Source organism: Ochotona princeps, chromosome 23, assembly GCF_030435755.1.
Source record: "Ochotona princeps isolate mOchPri1 chromosome 23, mOchPri1.hap1, whole genome shotgun sequence".
NCBI lineage: Eukaryota > Metazoa > Chordata > Mammalia > Lagomorpha > Ochotonidae > Ochotona > Ochotona princeps.
The window spans coordinates 4,864,865-4,885,316 of NC_080854.1; the positions used below are offsets into that span (position 1 = coordinate 4,864,865).

General features: G+C 39.1%; 1 protein-coding gene across 7 annotated transcripts in view; it reads left to right on the top strand.

Annotated features, from left to right (window-relative positions):
* ADAMTS6 (ADAM metallopeptidase with thrombospondin type 1 motif 6) overlaps positions 1 to 20,452 on the top strand; it is a 272,555-nt gene that overhangs the window by 107,914 nt on the left and 144,189 nt on the right. For all 7 annotated transcript variants that reach the window (XR_009247499.1, XR_009247497.1, XR_009247500.1 and 4 more), the window contains 2 exons: positions 3,163 to 3,206; positions 8,208 to 8,313. Coding sequence is in view for 4 of the 7 variants with exons in the window: in XM_058679970.1 (XP_058535953.1) it covers positions 3,163 to 3,206; positions 8,208 to 8,313 (150 nt within the window). In the remaining 3 variants the exon portion in view is untranslated. The remainder of the gene's footprint in view (positions 1 to 3,162; positions 3,207 to 8,207; positions 8,314 to 20,452) is intronic.

Sequence of the window (20,452 nt, forward strand, 5' to 3'; positions counted from 1 at the left end):
ATAAATAAATAAATAAAGTGGGTAAAATAGGAAATAACAGAAGAGGACATTAAAAAGAATAAGAGAATTGTAAGGTTACAAAATATCAAAATAATAGAACTAAGGTGATGAAAAATTTAAAAACTGTCGTCAGTGAATACTATCCATTAGACTTATTATTTTGGTATGAACAAGTAGCCAAATATGGAGCAAAATACACAGTGTGAGTAGAGAAAAATATTTATATTCATCATTTATATATTGGTAAGAAAATTCAAAGCAGTTGAGAAAATTTACTTTGAATAGAAACTGGTTTCTTATGTTTATAATTTTCAAGTTGTAAAGCAAATATATCTTGATTATATATTACATAATTTATATAAAAGCTAATCTTTTAGCCATGTCTGAAGTTGTTTTTTGTTCAGTCTGTTTCTACTGTTCTGTGATATGTATTCACAGAAGACAATAAGAATAGTTAAGAGAGATGAATATGTTTTAGGGCTTGTGTAATGTTGGATAAAGCCACATATAAATTATTTTTATTACTCCATTATTTTTTGGCTTTTATTCATTAGGAATGTCTGTAGCAATCTGATGGAAGCTGATATGTTCAGGAATACTGTTTGGGAGAGGGTAGTTATCAGTTCTGGTGAAGGGGATTTCTGGGCCAAATTCTGTCATACGCAAAAATATTTAGTAAGAAGGCACAAAATAGTTGATCGTCCTTATTTTACAAGCTCGATCCCATTTCAACTCTGTTACATGCTTTGACATCACCTTGCATGAAAAATCACTTAATATGTGTATGAAGGTATTTTAGGGACAGCATTTTTTCCCCTCATCTTAATCACCATTCACTGTAATCAACTAAATGAACAAGTGGACACACAGAGCCAATCCCAGACATTTTATCTAAATATACAGCCTATCAATCTTCCTGAATTCTTATATGCACACACACAAAGTGTGGCAGTGCCTTCCAAATGTTTTGGCTAATCTGTAGGTCTGAAACATATTTTTTCTTTGAAGAAAAACACATTTTAAATGCTTATTAACCAATCAATTGGTTAATTATCAAATGTGTGTTATGTTAGTAGAGATAGGCATATCTGAAACACTTTATTATGTAGCACTGAATATATTAAGATCATTATATTATCTCTGCTCTCCCACATATTCCTTAATTATTCTATTTCTTTATGTTCAAGAACTGTCTACACATTGTACAATGTACCATAACAAGGTTTAGGATGGGTGAAAGACATGCTTCTTAAGTTTTGTTTAGCTTTGTAAAACAGAAGTGGGAGAATGGTGAGTGGCAGAAGAGAGAAGGAAGACTGATGGATTCATGTGCATTCTAAGAAAAGCTCATATGGGGATTTGGGAATAGATTCTATTTAAACATTTATATCTGCATTACCCATGAAAAGTCTTTGTTTACATTTTCTTGAAGACTGCTGGAATGGTTTGTGTCCAAGTAACATAATAGGCATAACACAGCCTGATCACAAGATAAATTGATTGTGATACCCAGAATATATCTTCTGGCTCTTTAGTGAGTACATCATTGCACTCTGTATCTGACGTTCAAGAGTGTTCTAGACACTGCAATCCTCGGGCTTATCAATCACAAGGAAGGAGGGAGCGGGGATGAATACATGAGTAGTCCAAAGAGGTTATTACCAGGAAATAAAATCCTTTATCTCAAATGTAAAATGAATAAGACGAAGAATTTTAAAAACTAAAAATAGGCGGAGGCAATATCTGGATATTTTAATGAGTTTCAGAAACACTGTTGGTATGGTTGATTGCATTATTTGTTTCTTGAAAATACATTTTGGTCTGTTGACTGATGAATAAGAATAGTGTAAATTACTAACGCCGTACCCTAGTAGTACTAACTAGCCATTATTTACACACAGTAAAAAGGAACTTGGGTTTCCCTGAAGCTTGTGAAACTCTATTTTTTTTTAAAGACTTATTTTATTTTTATTGGAAAGTCAGATATACAGAAAGGAGGAGAGACAGAGAGAAAGATCTTCTGTCCGATGGTTCACTCCCCAAGTGAGCTGCAACGACCAGTGCTATGCTGATCCGAAGCCAGGATCCAGGAACTTTTTCCAGGTCTCCCACGCGGGTTCAGAGTGCCAAGGCTTTGGCCTGTCCTGGACTGCTTTCCTAGGACACAAGCAGGGAGCTGGATGGGGAATAGAGATGCCGGAATTAGAACTGGCACCCATATGGGACCCCGGCAGTTCAAGGTGAGGACTTTAGCCGCTAGGCCACCGTGCTGAGCCTGAAACTTAACTTTTTTAACCTAAACACCTTTCCATTTCTGGTACATAATATAGACAAATAAAAATTTTAGTCATTGAAGTTTATATTTTACCCTCTATTTAGAAGCTGTAAATACTTTTGGTTTTAAAAAAAGATCAACTTTTAAGGATATTATCCTCAAACTGCTAAATTTACATATTCAAATAGATATTGACAATGTTCTTAATACCATAATGTATATTTTTTAAATGAAGGAATGCTTTATGGACCCAATCTTTTCTTGATTTATACCGCAGTGCAGCAGTAGAGTGTCTGACCAATGCTAGAAAAGCCTTCTGTAGGGTCATGCTTTTGGCTGATTGTAAAAAGTCTTTTAAAACATTTGTGTTGTAGCCATTTTAAATTAAACTGCCTGCATCCGGCTAGAAAAAAAATATATAATTGTATTCTCCCTGCTGTGCGACATTGTTTAAAACAACAATAAAGAACCTGTGTTGGGGTTGAAGGAGCTCCAAGAAGAGTGCTTATAGTTCAGAAGTCTAAAATATAGTTTGTGGCTATAGCAGGAAGATAATCCCAGCAAGTTCAGAAAAGACTGGAAATACAAAACAACTCATTTGATTTTAGTTGAAGCAGTAGCAATCTGCAGACAGGCTGTTGTAGCTACAGAACAGTCTGGTAGATGGTCTTCTGGCACGCTAACCTTTCTTTCTCGCTGGCAGGTGTCCTACTGGCTGGCAGCCAGAGGCTGTGAGTGCAGTGCAGCCTGCGGTGTCCCCCGGAGTGCTGACAATACTGACACTCCAGCTGGCTGCTCCAAGAGAGAACTGCGATGAATATACAAAAATTATTTTACAAAATTTGATCAGATTACAAATTTCATCTCTCTTTTTCTCTCCTCCTTAGATATGATATCTGCACTTATAAAAATAAGCCCTGTGGAACACTGGGTAAGTTTTTTTTTTTGTAATAAAGGAAGGATAGTTCAGATCGCCTTCTTGGATCACTAACTTTACCCTTTATCATTTCATTTGGTCATTATTCTCTGTTGCACATTGGAAATTACCCCAAAATGGTTAAAAACTGATCTTCTATGGGTATATCATTTAGTAGGAAACACATACTTATCCCTGCAATAAATACTAGTTAAGCTCACTGGCTTTGTCCCCTGAAAACTAGAATGATGATTAGAAACAAAAGAAACTATTCAAAGTCATTAAATAAAAATTACAAATCAGTTATTACTTGTTTTCATATAATTAATCTCTGTCATGTGTTTCCCATAAAGCACCAAGGAATCTGAGAGCAAATGAAAGCAACCAGCATCTTAAAATCAAGGCTAGGCAAGAAAAAGGGAAAAAGAAAAACCCAGGGGTTTTTAAAAGGAACTTATGCAGTACAACACTTCTTTTGATTCACTTTTGGGGAAGAAATATAGTTTCATAAACATATTATTATAAGTTGTTAGTACTCCATCCAAATTAGCAAGCAATTTTATAAGATATTACAAGCACAAGGAGAGGGAAAGGACAGGTTTATCATCTTTTTGCACCTCCTAAAAAAATCACTTGCTTTATTTATCTACTTTTTACTTTGTTTGACAGGGAGAGTCACTGAGAGAGAGGGAGAGCGAGAGAGAGATCTTCCATCTGCTTGTTCACTTCCTAAATGCCTATACTAACTTGTGCTGGGCCAGGCTGAAACCCAGACTCTGGACTTTGATCCAGATCTCCCATATTGATGGCAGGGACCCACATTCTGGAGCCATCATCTGTGCATTAGCAGAAAGCTGTACTGGAAGCAAAGTAGCTGGGACTCAGCCAGCATTCTGAAATGGGCTGTGGGCATCCCAAGAAGCAACTTAAGCCTCTGTGCCAAAAGGGCGACCTCAGCGTCATTTGCTCCTTCTACTGTAATTCTTTCTGATTCTAGAATCGCAACAATAGCATTTTGTTACGGGACAAACATTTCATATTGATTGAGAGTTAACTGTAAATAAAGGTAGGAAATGCTAGCTAAAGTATTAAGCAGTTAAAGCTGTTTTAAGGAGCGGAAACTTTTTTTCGTAAGAGAGTTATTTCTTTTGGTCTCCTAGAGATTTTTTGCAATCTTAGAAGTTAAGTGCTTGAAGGTATATGTAGTTTCTGTATGACAAGTTTCAATTTTCTTACTTGTAAAGGTAGTTTTTGATTCCTACACATCTCCAGAAGTAGGAGAAAAAGTATCAAAACTTCTCACCTTGATTTTACCTGCCTTTTTAGGTTTCTTCCAGTCCGTTGCTCTCAGAACTTAAAGCTGTACAGGAAGTTCAAATTAGCCAGTTCTGAGTATTATAAATGGTGAAGATGCTAGTTAAAATGCATAACATGGAATATGTTCTCTTTGTTGAGACAGCTCACATCAGAAAGATTTTCTTTGCAGTATTGAGGTTAGTAAAACTGACATAACCCAACAGGGAACCCTGACCTGAAAGCCAACACCGTTGGGTTTCAAGCTCTTGTTTATCCATTTTCTTACCTGTGAGGTACAAGTATTACCTACCTTCATGCTACAGGGATGATGTGAAAGTCACTTGAGAAAGAAAATGTAAATATGTTTAGTAAAAAAATACTATAAAGATGAACAAGTACTATTTAGTGTAGAAATTCCCTATAGTATTGAACATAGTCTGCTGTATTTACCATTCATCATAAATATTGAATATGTAAGTATCAGTAAGTATTACTAAGTGCTTAGCTTAGTAAGCCATTTTAACTGTATGTCCTTAGGCTGTTTTGATTGTTGTGCTAACACCGTTCAGTTTACTGACACATTCTAAGATGACTGTATGGCTAGGCAGTATCATCAGAATGGAATCATTGTGACCTATGTGGTCCATTGTAGGCGGAAATGTTGTGTAATTGCAAATCTGGGTATATGATAGGATAATAAGAAAATTGGTGTGAAATGAATTAGCAGATAGGTTTTTTTGTTGCAAAAATTTTTGAAAATCCACACATCTTTTTCATGGAATATATTTTTCCATGAATTTTTGAAGTCCTTTCATGTGCATGGATTTCCAATTATTTGTACCAAAATAAACTTACCTTTTAATTCAATTTTCCATGAACTTTTTCTAATTGTGTATGTATAAATGTGTGTGCATATATAGAGTCTATTCTGCTTTTTGAGGGTAGATTTTATGTTTTCAATATATTTTTTTACTGTGACATTAGTATACCATTACATAGTACTTTTATTGTCATTATTGTCAAAAATTTGAGATACTATCATATACTACTTCCACTTTATTTTTCCAAAATAGTCTGTTCTGACACTTGATAGTTTAACATTAAATTCAGGAATCAATACATTGAGAATACAGTGATACATACATATCAATGCATTTTCAAGCACAACATAAGTTGTTTTAAAACTATAATTCTTTATGTATTATTTCACAGTCTTATAATGAACGCTGAGGAAGTTACACATATTTGCTCTTTCCTGTGTGGAAAGAGCACAAAACTGATCGAGCTATGACTTTCTGAGCTGTCATCTTAGTGACTTTCATTTTGAGTTTTACACTAATTTTTTAGTATTTTTTGTTCAACAATCCTACGTTCAATCGCCTAAGTTGATTTAAGGGTGAAACCATGGTCATTAAACTGAGGAAATCTAACTGACGGAAAGAGAAGCCAAACTCCGCTTCGCACAACCACACACAAGAACGTCAGTGGCTTTTCCAGCTGAGCCTTGTGAAGGACACTGGCATTTCAAATGCTCCCTTGTTTTCGTAAAGTCTTATCTCTATGTTTCAATAAGTAGCAGCTATTTCCAAAAATACTCTTCCTTATGCTGTTTTTTTAGCGGAGCTAGCAATTTTATATCAGATATCAGAAGCGAATATATGCTTCTAAATACATCTTATAAAATTGTTGACAATGTGAAAATTTAATCCCATTATACATACCAAAAAACAACCTAACAGCAACAACAAAACCCAAAGAACTGACTTGTGGAATGATGTGTTTTAAGAAACAATATTTTCATAGTAGTTTAACAACAATTGTTAGTGATTTTGTTTTTAAATACGCACTTCATGAAACTCAAAACAGAAACAGTTTTCATCCTATCTGATGAGCTGTACTGAACCCAATAGCTTAAGGTCAGATACATTTATTTTTAAGATTTTTTTTTTATTGGAAAGTCAGATTTACAGAGAGAAGGAGAGACAGAGCGGAAGTTCTCCATCCACTGGTTCTCTCTCCAAGTGGCCACAGTGGCCAGAGCTCAGCTGATCAGAAGCTAGGAGCCAGGAGCTGCTTTTGGGTCTCCCCTGTGAGGACAAGCTCTCAAGGTTTTAGGCCATCCTCTTCTGCATTCCCAGGCTACAGGCAGGTAGCTGCAAGGGAAGTGGAGCAGCTGTGAGAGGATCAGATGCTCATATCGGATCCTGGCATATGCAAGACAAGGGCTTTAGCCGCTTGGCTATGGCGCTGAGCCCATTCAGATATGATTTTTAAAATTCTGACTGGGGTGTGTATATGTGTGTGAGTGTGTGTTTCTTTGGTGGGGTTTGTAAGTGACATTCATTAAATATTTTGCTAATAAAAAAGGATCCTCTATCTCTAATCAGTTCCTCTTTCCATGTTGCTTTTTTCTGTCGCCAAGGGCTCTAAATGAATGGAAGAGCAGCACAAGAGGGCTCAGTATTTCTAACAACTCAAGGGGGCAGAACCCAGCTTTAACTCCTAACCAGTGTACAAAACTGTAGGCAAATCCTGCACCAACCTCAGCTCTGCTGCAACACAATGTAATTTTGCTGATTTTTGTAGTGGGAAATATAGAGAAACACAATGCCTAGGACTTTCTTATCAGTAAAAATACAAATTAGGTAGCATTTAGTATTTCAGACTAGTGCCATGCGGAAAGTGTACCAACAGAAAATTGCTTTTTGCCCTCAGTAAAAACTCTTTGAATTGATTGAAATCAGTTTTGTGGAAGCTAACGATGAATATTTGAGGGAAAATAGTAGGCTACTTCTAATAACATTGTTCCTATTTTTCCATAACTTATTCTAAATAACTATGATTCGGCATGTTTTATATCAGATAGCATTCTTTCTTTTACATAAAAGTTATTTTGTTGTAAATACTGTCCTAAAGCTGTTTGCTAGTTCACACAGCATGATATTCATTTGGAAATAAATATTAAAGTTTTTACATGCTAAAGTTTCCAAGGAAAGATGACCAGGAGTAACATAGCATTTCACTGGACTCATTGTGTTAACACAGTAGTTGTTGCTTTATACTAACATTAAAATGCATTGGAGGGAGTGGGAGAGAGGAATACTACAGTGAATGAATGACTTTCCTTACATTTATATATGAAGAGAAATTGTTGCATCACTATTAGGACTAATTTCAAAAGATTCAAAAAGTGTAGAGAAGGCCCATCTTTAGCAATTCTCCCTTTTTTGAATCATTCATTTTGCTTTTGTAAAAATGGCATTTTAAAAAATGATTTGGGATCCCCCTTTTTGTAACTAAAAAGTTGCTTGTATATTTTTATGAACCCACTAAATTTAAACAGATCTCTTTAGAAAAATAGTGTGGATATATTTTGCTTTCTTACTGCCTGAAGAATGTTAAAATAGAAATGCTTTCTTGAATTCCCTCTTCTGGCTCAAGTTACTAGGTGGTCCCAAGTTACCAGAAGTAAAATTTATAAATCTAACCCCTAGTCTAGACATTTTCCAGCACTGACTGCAGTTCAAAAAATATTAATGTCTAGCCGGCAAAGTGAAATTCCCCCCAGTGATTTTGCAAATGACTAGAAAGTTAACCTTTTACCAACTGTTCCTTCTGTGCATGGAGGTTATTAAAAAGAATCCAGGCATTTATAAGTATGGGCTTTTTAAGGCTGAAACACCTTGGCTTGACCCTTTGTGTCTCTTTCTGTTTGTTCAGGCTTGGCCTCTGTGGCTGGAATGTGTGAGCCTGAAAGGAGCTGCAGCATTAATGAAGACATTGGCCTGGGTTCAGCTTTTACCATTGCACATGAGATTGGTCACAAGTGAGTAAATTTAAGAAAAATCAAAATAAATTTTAGAACTCTGTGCTTTTGAGCAACTCCTCACTACTGTGTGCAAAGCCCTGGCTTACATACATTGCATTGCCATTTGGTTTGACTTTCAGTAGAGAAGGTGATCATTTTTGATGATGGGATAAGTCATCTTAAACAATGGAGACATGTAAAATCCTCCTTGTGATTCAGTGACGGGGACTGTCGGTGCTGAATATACCCTGCTAAAGTTTTGTTAAGCACATCTGAGATACTTCAGCTTTAGCTGTCTCCCCAACATCTACAGGAAATTCAGTTGTTTTCAATGATCTTGCTTTTTTCTCAAGTAACAATATATGCATACCTTTAAAATCCTTGATACTGCTACTATAACATGTATTTTTAGTTTTCACTTACCTTTCCAGACATAACATTTGTACAAACATTGCTGTGTCACTCACATCTTCAGGTGTGCTTATATGTCACTAGAAAAACAAAACTGCTTTAAAAAAAGTGTAGTGAGATATCATCCTCACTTTTTTTAGGGAAGAGCTTAAATTTTTTGAATACTTGCTTTAAATAAATCTATGCTATCCGTTGGCTTTCTCTACCCCCCGCCCCCGTTGGGAATAAATTCCTTTCTTTATTTCAAGCAGGCAATGGTAAATGTGCAAAACTATTCATAAGAAGAGAGTGAAGTTTGATAATATTTCTCCTTATTTCAGTCATTTGTGTTCCTAATATTCTAGGTGACTTGCTCTTGATTAGTCAAATTCTGATGTGCTTCTGGTGCTGTGATAAAGGTTAAACCAAACAAAATAACTTTTGATTCACTAAATTTTAATTTTATGCAGGAAAGCCCTTTTCCTCTGAAATAGAAATGTGATAGTTAACAAATGGCTAATATACCTGGTAACAGGAAAATGAGAGAAAAGCAAAACATATGTATTTTACATATATATAAAGCACACACATATAAAGTTATGGCATCAGCCTGTTTCCAAGAACTTCTGTCATTTTTTTGACTAAAGTTTTATAATACACTGTTTTGGTGGTGAAATGGAGAGGGGAAAGATCAAAAAGAAAAAAAGGAACATTTATTGTACACTTGTCTCTGAGGTAACTCCTGAGATAAATCTATGGTTGAGTTTTTTACTTTTTTAAGTAGAGATTACGATTGGGGTCAGTTTGTTACATTGCTTTAATGAATTTTTATCAGATGGATATTGCTTTAGTTATAAATTCAGATCACCAACGCGTTTTCAATCTGACATATTTTAGACACAGGAAGTCAGTATCATACTTTTAATGAATTCTTAAAAATATTGATATTCTAGTTTCCAGTGCAATCAATAGCAGGGAAACAAAAGGAAATGGCCTTTTAACCAGGCAGTTTATCTTTAACTCACTTAAGAATCTGACACTTTACTGACTGTCATAATCTGTCTCTCCTTACTGAATTTACTATATTTTGTTTATTTTGTTAGAGTCTATTCAAGTGAAAACTTAGGACAAATAAACACAATGTGTGGACACACACACACAACCTAGACACACACATACACACACATATACCTTATTATATTGTGTAACTTATTCAGTGTCAACATATGCATTTCAAGTTTCATTCTGGGATGTATTTAAAATACCTTGTATCTTGGTTGCCTCTTAGGTTTCCTAAAAATTTTTTTGTTGTGAATCCTTTTAATTCTTTTATTAAGCGCATATATATATATATTTGAAAAGCAGAGCTGCGGAGAGAAAAATCTTCCATCTGCTGGCTCACTCCTTAAATGATTACAAAAACCAGGGCCAGAACCTGACCTTAGTGTTGGCAGAAGCCCAAACATCTAGTCCATCTTTGCTGTTTTCCCAGATTCCATAGCAGGGAGTTGTTGTGGAAAAGGAGGCAGCCAGACCTCAAACCAGCACCATAAGGGATGATGGCATGGCAGTAGTTACTTAGTCCTCTATGTTCATGTCACCCCAATCCTTTGAAATCTTTTTTGTTTTAAAGATTTATTTTTTTGTTGCAAAGTCAGATATAGAGAGAGAGGAGGAAAGACAGAGAGAAACATCTTCTGTTCAATGATTCACTCCCCAAGTGGCCGCAATGGCTGGTGCTAAGATGAGACGAAGCCAGGAGCCAGGAGCTCTTCTGGGTCTCCTACGTGGGTGCAGGGTGCCAAGACTTTGGGCTGTCCTCGACTGCTTTCCCAGGCCACAAGCAGGGAGCTGGATGGGAAATGGAGCTGCGAGGACATCCATTGGCGCCCATATGGGATCCCGGAGCATGCAAGGCAAGAACTTTAGGTCATGGCGCCAGGCCCTGAATTCTTTTTTTTTTTTAAAGATTTATTTATTTTGTTACAAAGTCAGATATACAGACAGCAGGAGAGACAGAGAGGAAGATCTTCCGTCCGATGATTCACTCCCCAAGTGAGCTGCAACGGCCGGTGTGCCCCGATCCGAAGCCGGGAACCTGGAACCTCTTCCTGGCCTCCCACGCGGGTGCAGGGTCCCAAAGCCTTGGGCCGTCCTCAACTGCTTTCCCAGGCCACAAGCAGGGAGCTGGATGGGAAGTGGAGCCGCTGGGATTAGAACCAGCGCCCATATGGGATCCGGGGCGTTCAAGGCGAGGACTTTAGCCGTTAGGCCACGCCGCCAGGCCCCGGGCCCTGAATTCTTAAGGTTTATTTATTTACTTACTTATTTGAAAGGCAGAGCAAGAGAGAGACAGTAAAGGAGAGAGAAAGAGACAGATCTTGCATCTGCTGGTTCATTCCCTAAATTGCTGCTACACTCACGGCTTGACCAGGCTGAAGCTTGGAACCTGGAATTCTGAGTCCCCTAAACGGACACAGTACTTGGGCTGTCCTCCACTGCCTTCCCAAGAGGATTGGCACGAGGCTTGAGTGGAAGTTGAACACCTAGGACTTGAAAGATGAATGGTTTCTGTTATAGAAACCATTGTGAAAGGAGTTTTATCTGCGTTTAAGTAACTGTATCTCCAGAGTTAATTCTTGTTTGCAAATGTGAGTGTTAAAAAGCCAGTGAGGGAATTCCACAGAATTCTTTAGATTGAGGCTGGAAAGAATGTTTCCATACAAAAATATCACTTGAGAAACCCCCATCCTCTTTTTTCCTCCCTTCCATGGAAGCTTTTTCTCCAGGTCCAGTTGATCATGAAGACTGTGTTGTTTTGCAAATATCCTTCAGTCTTCAGAGCTAGACGGGATGTGTTGCACATATTTTATTTTTCGTTGCATCACAATTTTATTTGGTCAGTCAGAGAAAATGTCTCTAGATGAAGATCCCTTTGCTTGTGTTTAAGACTTAGGGTTTAGGTTTCAGAACTTAGCGGATCGCTTCTGGCACAATTCATGCCTCTACTTCTGAGACAAATCAGCAACCACTGAATGTATTTATCTAGTAGATTTTTCAGATCAAGCATTCTTTTTTTTTAGTGATTTCAATCGCTTATTGAATGGATAAAATAATGATTTCTGTTGGTTGATTACAATGAATAATATTTGACAATGAATTCCTAAGTAGAGAACCCCAATGGGGTCACTATACTACATGAATGTTTTTAATCTTTTTAAAATTGTATAGAATATACTTTATATCTAGTATATACTTGCCTTGGATGTATATTCCATTTGAAATAACTATGGAATAATTTTTTTCTTTGACTAGGTTTTAGTGACTACTTTTATTTCTCTCTTTTTATGAAAACTATAAATTAACATCCTTGTCAAATGGAAAGGTGAGATTTATGCTACATTTAAATGATATGTCTCTTTTTAATGTATTCTGTAAGATAAAAACACTTTGTGAAACCTTATGGGAAAATGTGTTCTTTATAGGATTTTGAGAATTATGTAGTTGCCCTGGGTATCAGAAGTTGAAAAAAGTTATACCAAAGAGAAGTGGTAAGAATTTAACCAAACATCTAGCTGTTGAGAGCACTGCACATGTGCCCTGCCCTAAGATGATGCCTGGACCCTACTTCCTCTTGGAGACAGGTTTCAGGAAGTGCCCTGTGATTGGCCCTTTCCCGCTTGCCTCAGGCATGTAAGCTGATTGGAGGATTGAGAGATAGCCAGGGGCCTTGGGGGAGGGATGAGGAGGTTCTCTGCGTAACAGAAATAACGGAATTAACTGACTTAACTGAAGGCTTCTGGGTAACGGATTTAATGGATAGGAGGGATATATAAGCCAGGGGCTTCTGCCCAAAAAGAAGGAACTGAAGGTTGGAATAAAAGTGCCTCTGAAACGCTCTCCAGTATCGGGTGATTTCTTCAGCGGGACGGGAGACACCGATATCTAGCAATTGAGAAAACTAATCTATCTGAAGTGCTCAAAAATTAATAATCTTGAGAAGAGATCTTGGGCAATGCCTTTGGTGCCATGGTTAGGATGCTGCCTGGGATGCCTGCTTCTCACATTTGTTCTCCTCCCTTTGCAGCTTTCTGCTCGTGCGCATTTTGGGGTGAAGCCTCAAAGGGTTGTTTCCCTGCTGTGGATGTGAGAGATGCAGTTTGGGTTCCCATCTCCTGTCTTCTGCCAGGCCCAGTCCTAGTAGAGTAGAAGTTGGGAGGTCCCTGTGTTAGGAGATGAGTTTTGTGTTTGTTTTTTCAAAGGAGAGAAGCAGCATCAGGAGATTTATTGTTAGGATACCTGTGTTAGGAATGTTTATCCACTTTTCATCCAGTCTTCCCTTCTCTGGTTAAGACCATGTTTATTTTGTCCTGTTGTTCCCTCACTTTCTATGTCATCCATTTACTTTTTCTCTTTTCCTTTCTTTTACTTATTTCCAGTTTAGTTTGTACTTTTTTTTTTCGTTTGTGGTAGAAGCTTCAAGAATAGATTTGGGGTCTTTGTTCTTTCATAATATAACTTAAGACTAGAAACTTGTTTTTAGCTTTAGCTTTTGTAGCAGTGGTAAGTTTTGCTGTGCTGCATTTCATTTTCATTCAGTTCAAAATTGTGTGTGTGCATGTGATTTCTACTTGGACTATCATCTTCTTGGAATATCATTTCTCCTTGAATTCTCTCACATGTAAAATACCAGTAAATGGATCATGCATCCTTGAAAAGGATAAGTGTTCTGCCGTTGTATTAGGCGTGGTGTTCCAGCATTGTCAGTTTGAGTCATCTGAGTGATAGCACTCAAAGCTTCTGTGCTTTTACAGCCATTTTTGACACGTATCTGTCAGTTTGGGAACAAGGTAATGGCATTTCCAAATGCACGGATAGCTTTGTCTATTACGTCAGTTCTGTCAGATCTTACATCATGTCTTTTGAAGTTTTCTAATTAAATGCATTCACATTTAAATTATATGTTTTTGATAATTCAGAATCTTTGTCATTTTAAGAAGGAAAAAGAAAGCAGAAGCAATACAAGAGATATGATTTTATCCTTGGGTAATATTACTTTTTCAGGAATTACGTTGCTGCATATAGCAGCTCCAAATTTAATCTTATTGTTTGCATGTCATCTTTTTTCTTTTCTGTCCTTTGAATTTGTTTATATCATTGTATTAAATGTGAAATTCTTTTAGGCGACTTACAGTTGATTTTTGCTTTCTTCATTCTGTATAAATTCCTTCAAGTTGTATTATTTCTTCCAATTACTTATAATGCGATTATTGATATACTTGATTTTGGCTGATAATGTTGCTGCTTTTTTTAGCCTTTTCCATCTGTTTGTGTTTCATTTTTCTCTTTTAGTTGAATATTTTGAAAAAATATTTCATTTTTCAGTGTATTCTACAGGTAATAGATGGAATATTCTATGAATATCATTCGAATTAGGTTGATTGATAGTACTATTCAGATCAATTGTACCTTTGTTGATTTTCTTATTTAAATGCAGTATTATTTTTTTTAAATATTTATTTATGTTTATTGGAAAGTCAGATATACAGAGAGGAGGAGAGACAGAGAGGAAGATCTTCCGTCCGATGATTCACTCCCCAAGTGAGCCGCAACGGGCCGGTGAGCGCCAGTCCGAAGCCGGGAACCAGGAACCTCTTCCGGGTCTCCCATACGGGTGCAGGGTCCCAATGCATTGGGCCATCTTCGACTGCTTTCCCAGGCCACAAGCGGGGAGCTGCATGGGAAGTGGAACCACCGGGATTAGAACTGGCACCCATATGTGATCCTGGCGCGTTCAAGGCGAGGACTTAAGCTGCTAGGCCACCACGCTGGGCCCTAAATGCAGTATTGTTACAGTAACTGAAAAAGCAGTCTCAATAATGTTTCTAACTCAAATAGTGAAATTGCATAGCTCTCCTTGAAGTTCTGTTCATTTTTTTAGTGTGCTTTCATATACTTGAAAAGCAGTGTGCCAGAGAGAAAAAAAGAGAGAACTAGAGTGCGAAAGAGACAAGACAGGCAGAAAGACAGAAAGCTTTCATCCAATGGCCCACTGCCAAAATGCCTGCTACAGCTGGGACAGTGCCAGGTGAAAGTGCGAAGCCAGGAACTCAGTCTGTGTGTTTCATTTGGATGCCAGGGACCCAAGTACCCGAGCCTTTGCCAGTGCTTCTCTGGGTGTGCATCAGCCGGAAGCTGCAGTCAGGGACCTGGGCTTTGCATACAGCTCCTATGATATGGGGGTACGCATCACAGCCTGTCTCCTGACCTCTAGGTTAAAGGACTAGCCTGGATTTTTCTGGCTTTAACTGAGTACTTTTTATGATTCCATTTTCTCTCCTCTTGTTACATAATTGTTATATTGCTTTTCATACATTTTCTTTTTACTTTCTTTAAATATTTATTTTTATTAGAAAGTCAGATTTACAGAGAGAAGGAGAAACAGAAAGATCTGTCCACTGGTTCACTCACCAAGTGGCCCCAATGGCTGGAGCTGAACTGATGCAAAGCCAGGAGCTTCTTCTGGGTCTTGGGATCACGTGGTCCCAAGACTTTAGACCATCCTCAAGTGCTTTCCCAGACCACAAACAGGGAGCTGGATGGGAAGTGAGGCTGCCGGGATTAGAACCGGCACCCATATTGGATCCTGGAGTGTTCCAGAAGAGGACTTTAGACACTAGGCTACCTTGCCAGCTCCTTTTTAAAATACTTGTAATAGTTTTTGATACGATTTATGTATTCATTTGAAAGTCAATTTTAGAAAGAGAGACAGAGAGATATGACATCTTCTGATTCACTCCCCAGGTAGGCACAGTGACCAGTGTAGAATCTAGGAGTCTGGAGCTTCTTCTTGGTCTCCCACATGGGTGGCAGGCCCCCACACACTGGGGACATCTTCTGCTGCCTTTCTAGGCCACTAGCAGTGAACTGGATTGCAAGCAGAGCAGCTAAATCCTGAAGCAGCCCCCATAATGGAGACTGGAGGCACAGGCAGCAGCTTCACTGACTAAGCCACAATGCCAGCCTGCAGTGTTGGCTTCTAAACTTGTAATAGAAAACTTTGTATATAAGATTCTCTAATAATGTATACATATGTGAGTTTACAAATAGTGTGAATCTATTTTCAGATATCACTATGCTGTTTCGTGTATAATATGTGTATCCTTATAATTTCCAGATCCTCACTGCTCTTCCTATAACATTGGTATTTTTATCTCAGTTATCCATTTATTGTAGTCTCCAACACATTATTACTATTGCTTTATTTTTTTTTAGCCTCTTTATTATTTCTTTTTGAATAATCCACTCCAATAAAGTTCTTTTATTTTGACTTTTATCACTTTATTTTTCTTTGGTTTTTATTTTAAATAATTTATTTTTGATGACGTTTACATAATAGAGAGGGTTGCATGCCTATGTGAACTGCCAGTTAGGATGGGGAAGGTTTAGGAAATGGGGGAAAGTTGATGACACAACTGCCTCCAATCTCCTTTTTTTCTTGTATCTGCAGCAAGTGGGGAGAGAAGAAAAGAGGGCCGCTCCCAGTAGCACAGCTGCATCTGTACCTGGGAATGGGGAACAGCCACCCAATATCATCCCAGGAACCCAATGTGGAGCATGTCCTGAGGATACTTTTTAAGTGGTTTGGATAGTTCTGAAATACTGTTGATTTCATTGCTCTAAGGTTGAGGAAATTCCTGCAAGATCCATTGGCTGACACAGTCCACCTTAGAGTCTCTCTTCACCCAGATATTTTCTGTCATAGCTTGGCCAGGAATGCTGTCCAATTTGTTCTGCCATCGATGTAGTGGTTGAGTTGGCCCACCTCCTGTCCTGGCCTTACACGACCAGCCCACATCCATTCCTGCACCTTATTGTTGGGTACTGCGGCCCAGCCATGCCTAGTCCAACCCCAGATCCAGCTCTCATGTGGTTCAGCATGTACCGAGACCTGGCCCAGCCTGTCCTACACCTACTCTGGCTCTTGCAAGCACCAGTAGGTGCTAGAGCCTAGCCCAGTCTAACATACTCTTGATCCAGACCAAGCTATACTTCAACCATGTCCAGCCCAGTCTGGCATCTTCATTCTGGCTTTTGCCCTCACCAGTAGGAACTGCAGCCCAGCCATGGCATCCTCTTACATCCCAACCAGGTCTGCTCCCAGCTATAGGTTTTGCCTGTGCAAGTGGCAGCTCTGACCCAGCTCTGCAAACCTGTCCCCCAGCTTGGCCTTTGCCATCAAAACTACAGCCTGGCCTGGCCTGGTCTGGCCTGGTGCCACCCCCAACCCTTCCACCAGTCTCAGCTCCTCACTGTTGGGTGCTACAGCCTAGCCCTCCCCAGCCTGCTCCCATCTCTGGCTTTCATGCAAACCTAGCCTAGCCTGGCCTCTGTGCATGGCAGTGGGCTAAGGTTTGGCCTGGTTCTGCCCAACCACAACTCCAAAGCCAACCTACACACTTGTCAACAGGTGAAGTAACCCTGCCCAGCATGGCCCACACCAGCCCTGATTCACGTGCTCACCAGCAGGAACTATGGCCCACCAGGTTGTACTTCCAGACCCAGATCTCACATGTGCCAGCAGGAGGTAGGCTCTTACCCGGCATAGTCTACTCCCTCTGTCTTGGCCTTTGTATGAGCTGGCCCCCACCAGTCCAAATTCTTGGGTGCACCTACAGGTGTTACAACCCAGCATGACCTGATACCAATCAGTGTTGGTGAGTCCCATAGTCATTCCTAGCTCATCTTGTCACTACCATCAGCCCTTGTGCAAACCAGCTGCAATGGCAGTCCCACAGGGATGAACCCATGATTCCCCCACAGAATCTGCTCCCAGACCCAGTTCTCTTGTGAGCTGGTTAGTGTCATGGTCCAACCTAACATGGTCCACATGTTGTCCTGTCACTCGCTGGTGGTTACTGTGATGAAGCCCTGCCAGGCAGGCACCCCTTACCCCGAGGCATGGCCTTTGATGCATCAGTAGGTGGTGGTGGATACCAAATAGCCCATCTTAGGTTTCCCACAAGGGTGGGTGTATTGGTTTGGCCCTAAAAAGTCCTCCAGTGTCCCTCCTCTAAACCACCCAGTTTCAGCCCCCTCATTTACCTCCAAGTGCAGTAGCCTGGTTGGTGAAAGTTCCCCAGAAGTCATTCCTCATCTGTCACATTCTTCCTGAGCAGTCCTCCCTCCCCTACAACTCCACACCCCTTCCCTGAGCAATCCGCAGGCCCCCATGCCTGCAAGCATGCATATCCCCAAGCCTTGTCTTCTGGTGGAGTGCTGTGCCAGCCTGGGTCCCTGCTGCTTATGTAGGCCCCACACACGCTTGCACATGGGTCCCCAGATCCTGTCTGCTGGCATTCCAGTGTCTGTCCCCCACATATCTTTAAAAAAAATTGAATAGGCAATTATGCTGGCACATTGGTATAGTTAACACAGATTTGGCCCTAACCAGGCGCTTACCAGCTATTAACTGTTTTTCTCCCAGTAGTGTAACACTTGGCTAGGTACAAGGCAATCTACAGCTGGGGATGATTGCTACCTTAAACAGTTATATTTTGTATCAATAAAAAGTGAGAAAATCTTATTCTCTTTTGGCTTTACTCATTCATCTTTTGATTCTCCTCCTTTATTTTTAAAAGTTTTTTTTATGTTTATGTACTTGAAAAGCAGATACAGGGCTGAGGGGAGAGAAGAAACACACATAGATAGATAGATAGATAGACAGATAGGTAGATAGATAGATCTAAGTGGCTATAACAGGACTGTGTTAAGCCAAAGCTAGAAGGCAGGAATTCCGTTGGGATCTGTCTCATGTGTGGCAGTGGCCTGAGAGCTTGGGCCATCCTCTGCTGCTTCCCAGGCTCATTAGCAGGAACTAGATCCAAAGAGGAGCCGGTGTTCCAATATGGAAGCCATTTTCTTTTGTAGGGATTGTAGTTTCTCGTCCTTTCTTTGCATATCCACAAGTTTTCCTTTTCTCTGATGGATTTTAATGGTTTTCCTTACAGTATGGGTCTTGCATTTCCTCAGCTCAGGTTTGAGAGAATCTTTCTGTATCTCTGAGGAGTATTTTAATTGGATTCACAATGTTCTCAGTTTCTGTGGTGAAGCAGAACTCTTCTCTTTCTGTGGGTGAGGTATTTCCCTCCCTACTCTGGCTTGTTTCTCAGGACTTTCTGCACTTTTGTTTTCTGAAGTTTGTGGATGATACCTCATAGAGGTAAATGTTGCAGTGTTCAACCTGTTGTATATTCTCTCAACTTTCTGAATCTGTGATTTAGTGTTGGCATTAGTGTTGGAAAAATTCTTGATTATTATTACTTTATGCATTTCTTCTCCATTATCTTTTTCTTTCTTGTAGTCCAAGTTACAAGTTACACCTTCAGGAAATGTTTCAGAGCTAATGTTCATAGATGTTGTCTTTGGGGTGTGTGTGTGTTTGTGTGTGTGTGTGTGTGATTACTGATGCCTTAACATGTCCAGTCCATACCATCAAAGGCATCCTTCATTTCTGTTAGAGTAATTCTGATACTGAGTACTTCTTTTTTGTTGTTTTTTGGAGCTTTCATCTCTGTGTACATTACCTACTTGGGTTTTTTTTTTCATGTTTTCTACGTTTTTTTCCATTAACAGCTGTTCACATGTTAAATGTGGTTATTTGAAATTCTCTACCTATGTGTGCAGCATGTTAAGCCACTGCCTATGTCACCAGCATCCCATAGGAGCACCTGTTCAGGTTCCAGCTGCTCTACTTCTCATTCAGGTCCCTACTAATGTGCCTGGGAATGCAGCAGAGGATGAGGTGCTTGGGCCTCTGCCATCCATGTGGGAGACTCTGATGAAGTTTCCTGGCTTGACCTGGCTGAACCCTAGCTTTTGTGACCCTTTGGGGAGTGACCAGTAGATGAAAGATCTCCTCTCTCCCTCTCTGTCTTGCTGAGTCTGCCTTTCAAAATATGAATGTTTTGAAAACAACTGAATCCCCCATTTTTGCTTCTAGAATCTCTGTCATAGACTGTCTACCTCGGATGCTTGTTTTAGCTGGTCTGCCTCAGCATGCCTTAAAATTATTTAAGTTTATTTCAGTGCTCTATTAGGTAAAAGGAACATGTTTGTAGTTCTAATGGGAGATAGAAAGCTTTCTGTCAGCATCTGTTAGTAAATGAAAAAAGAGTAAGTGTTTGCATTGTGAAATCTAACTCTAAAATAGGACTCCTTTAAATATTTTTTTCTCTTTGGATGAAGCAAAGGGACTTAATTGTTTTTCTGGCATGGAAATATTTTCAGTTAGTATGGCATGAAGAATTTACGCTGTCAGTTACTTAAATGTTTTTTAAATGATTTTATTGTTTATTTTATTTGAAAGTCAGATTTAGAGAGAGAGAGAAAAGGAAGAAAAGTCTCCCATCGGCTAGTTCATTCCCCACATGATTGCCATGGTATGATTTTGATTTTTTAAAAATTTGCTGAGGCTTGTTTTGTGGCCATGGAGTCATGGAGAAAGTTCAACATACTGATGAAAAAATGTGCACTCTGCATCTGTGGAATGAAAGGTTCTGCAGATATTAATTAAATCCATTTGTTTTATTGTCTGAATGAGCCCTGTTGTTTCTTTGCTGAGTTTTTGTCTCTTCGATCTGTCCACTGAGAAGTTGGTAGAGTGTTAAGGTCACCCACCAATTTTGTATTAGAGTCTTTGTCTCCCTTTGAATCCATTACTATTTGTTTCATTTTGAGCTATCCTAACATTTGTTGCATATACATT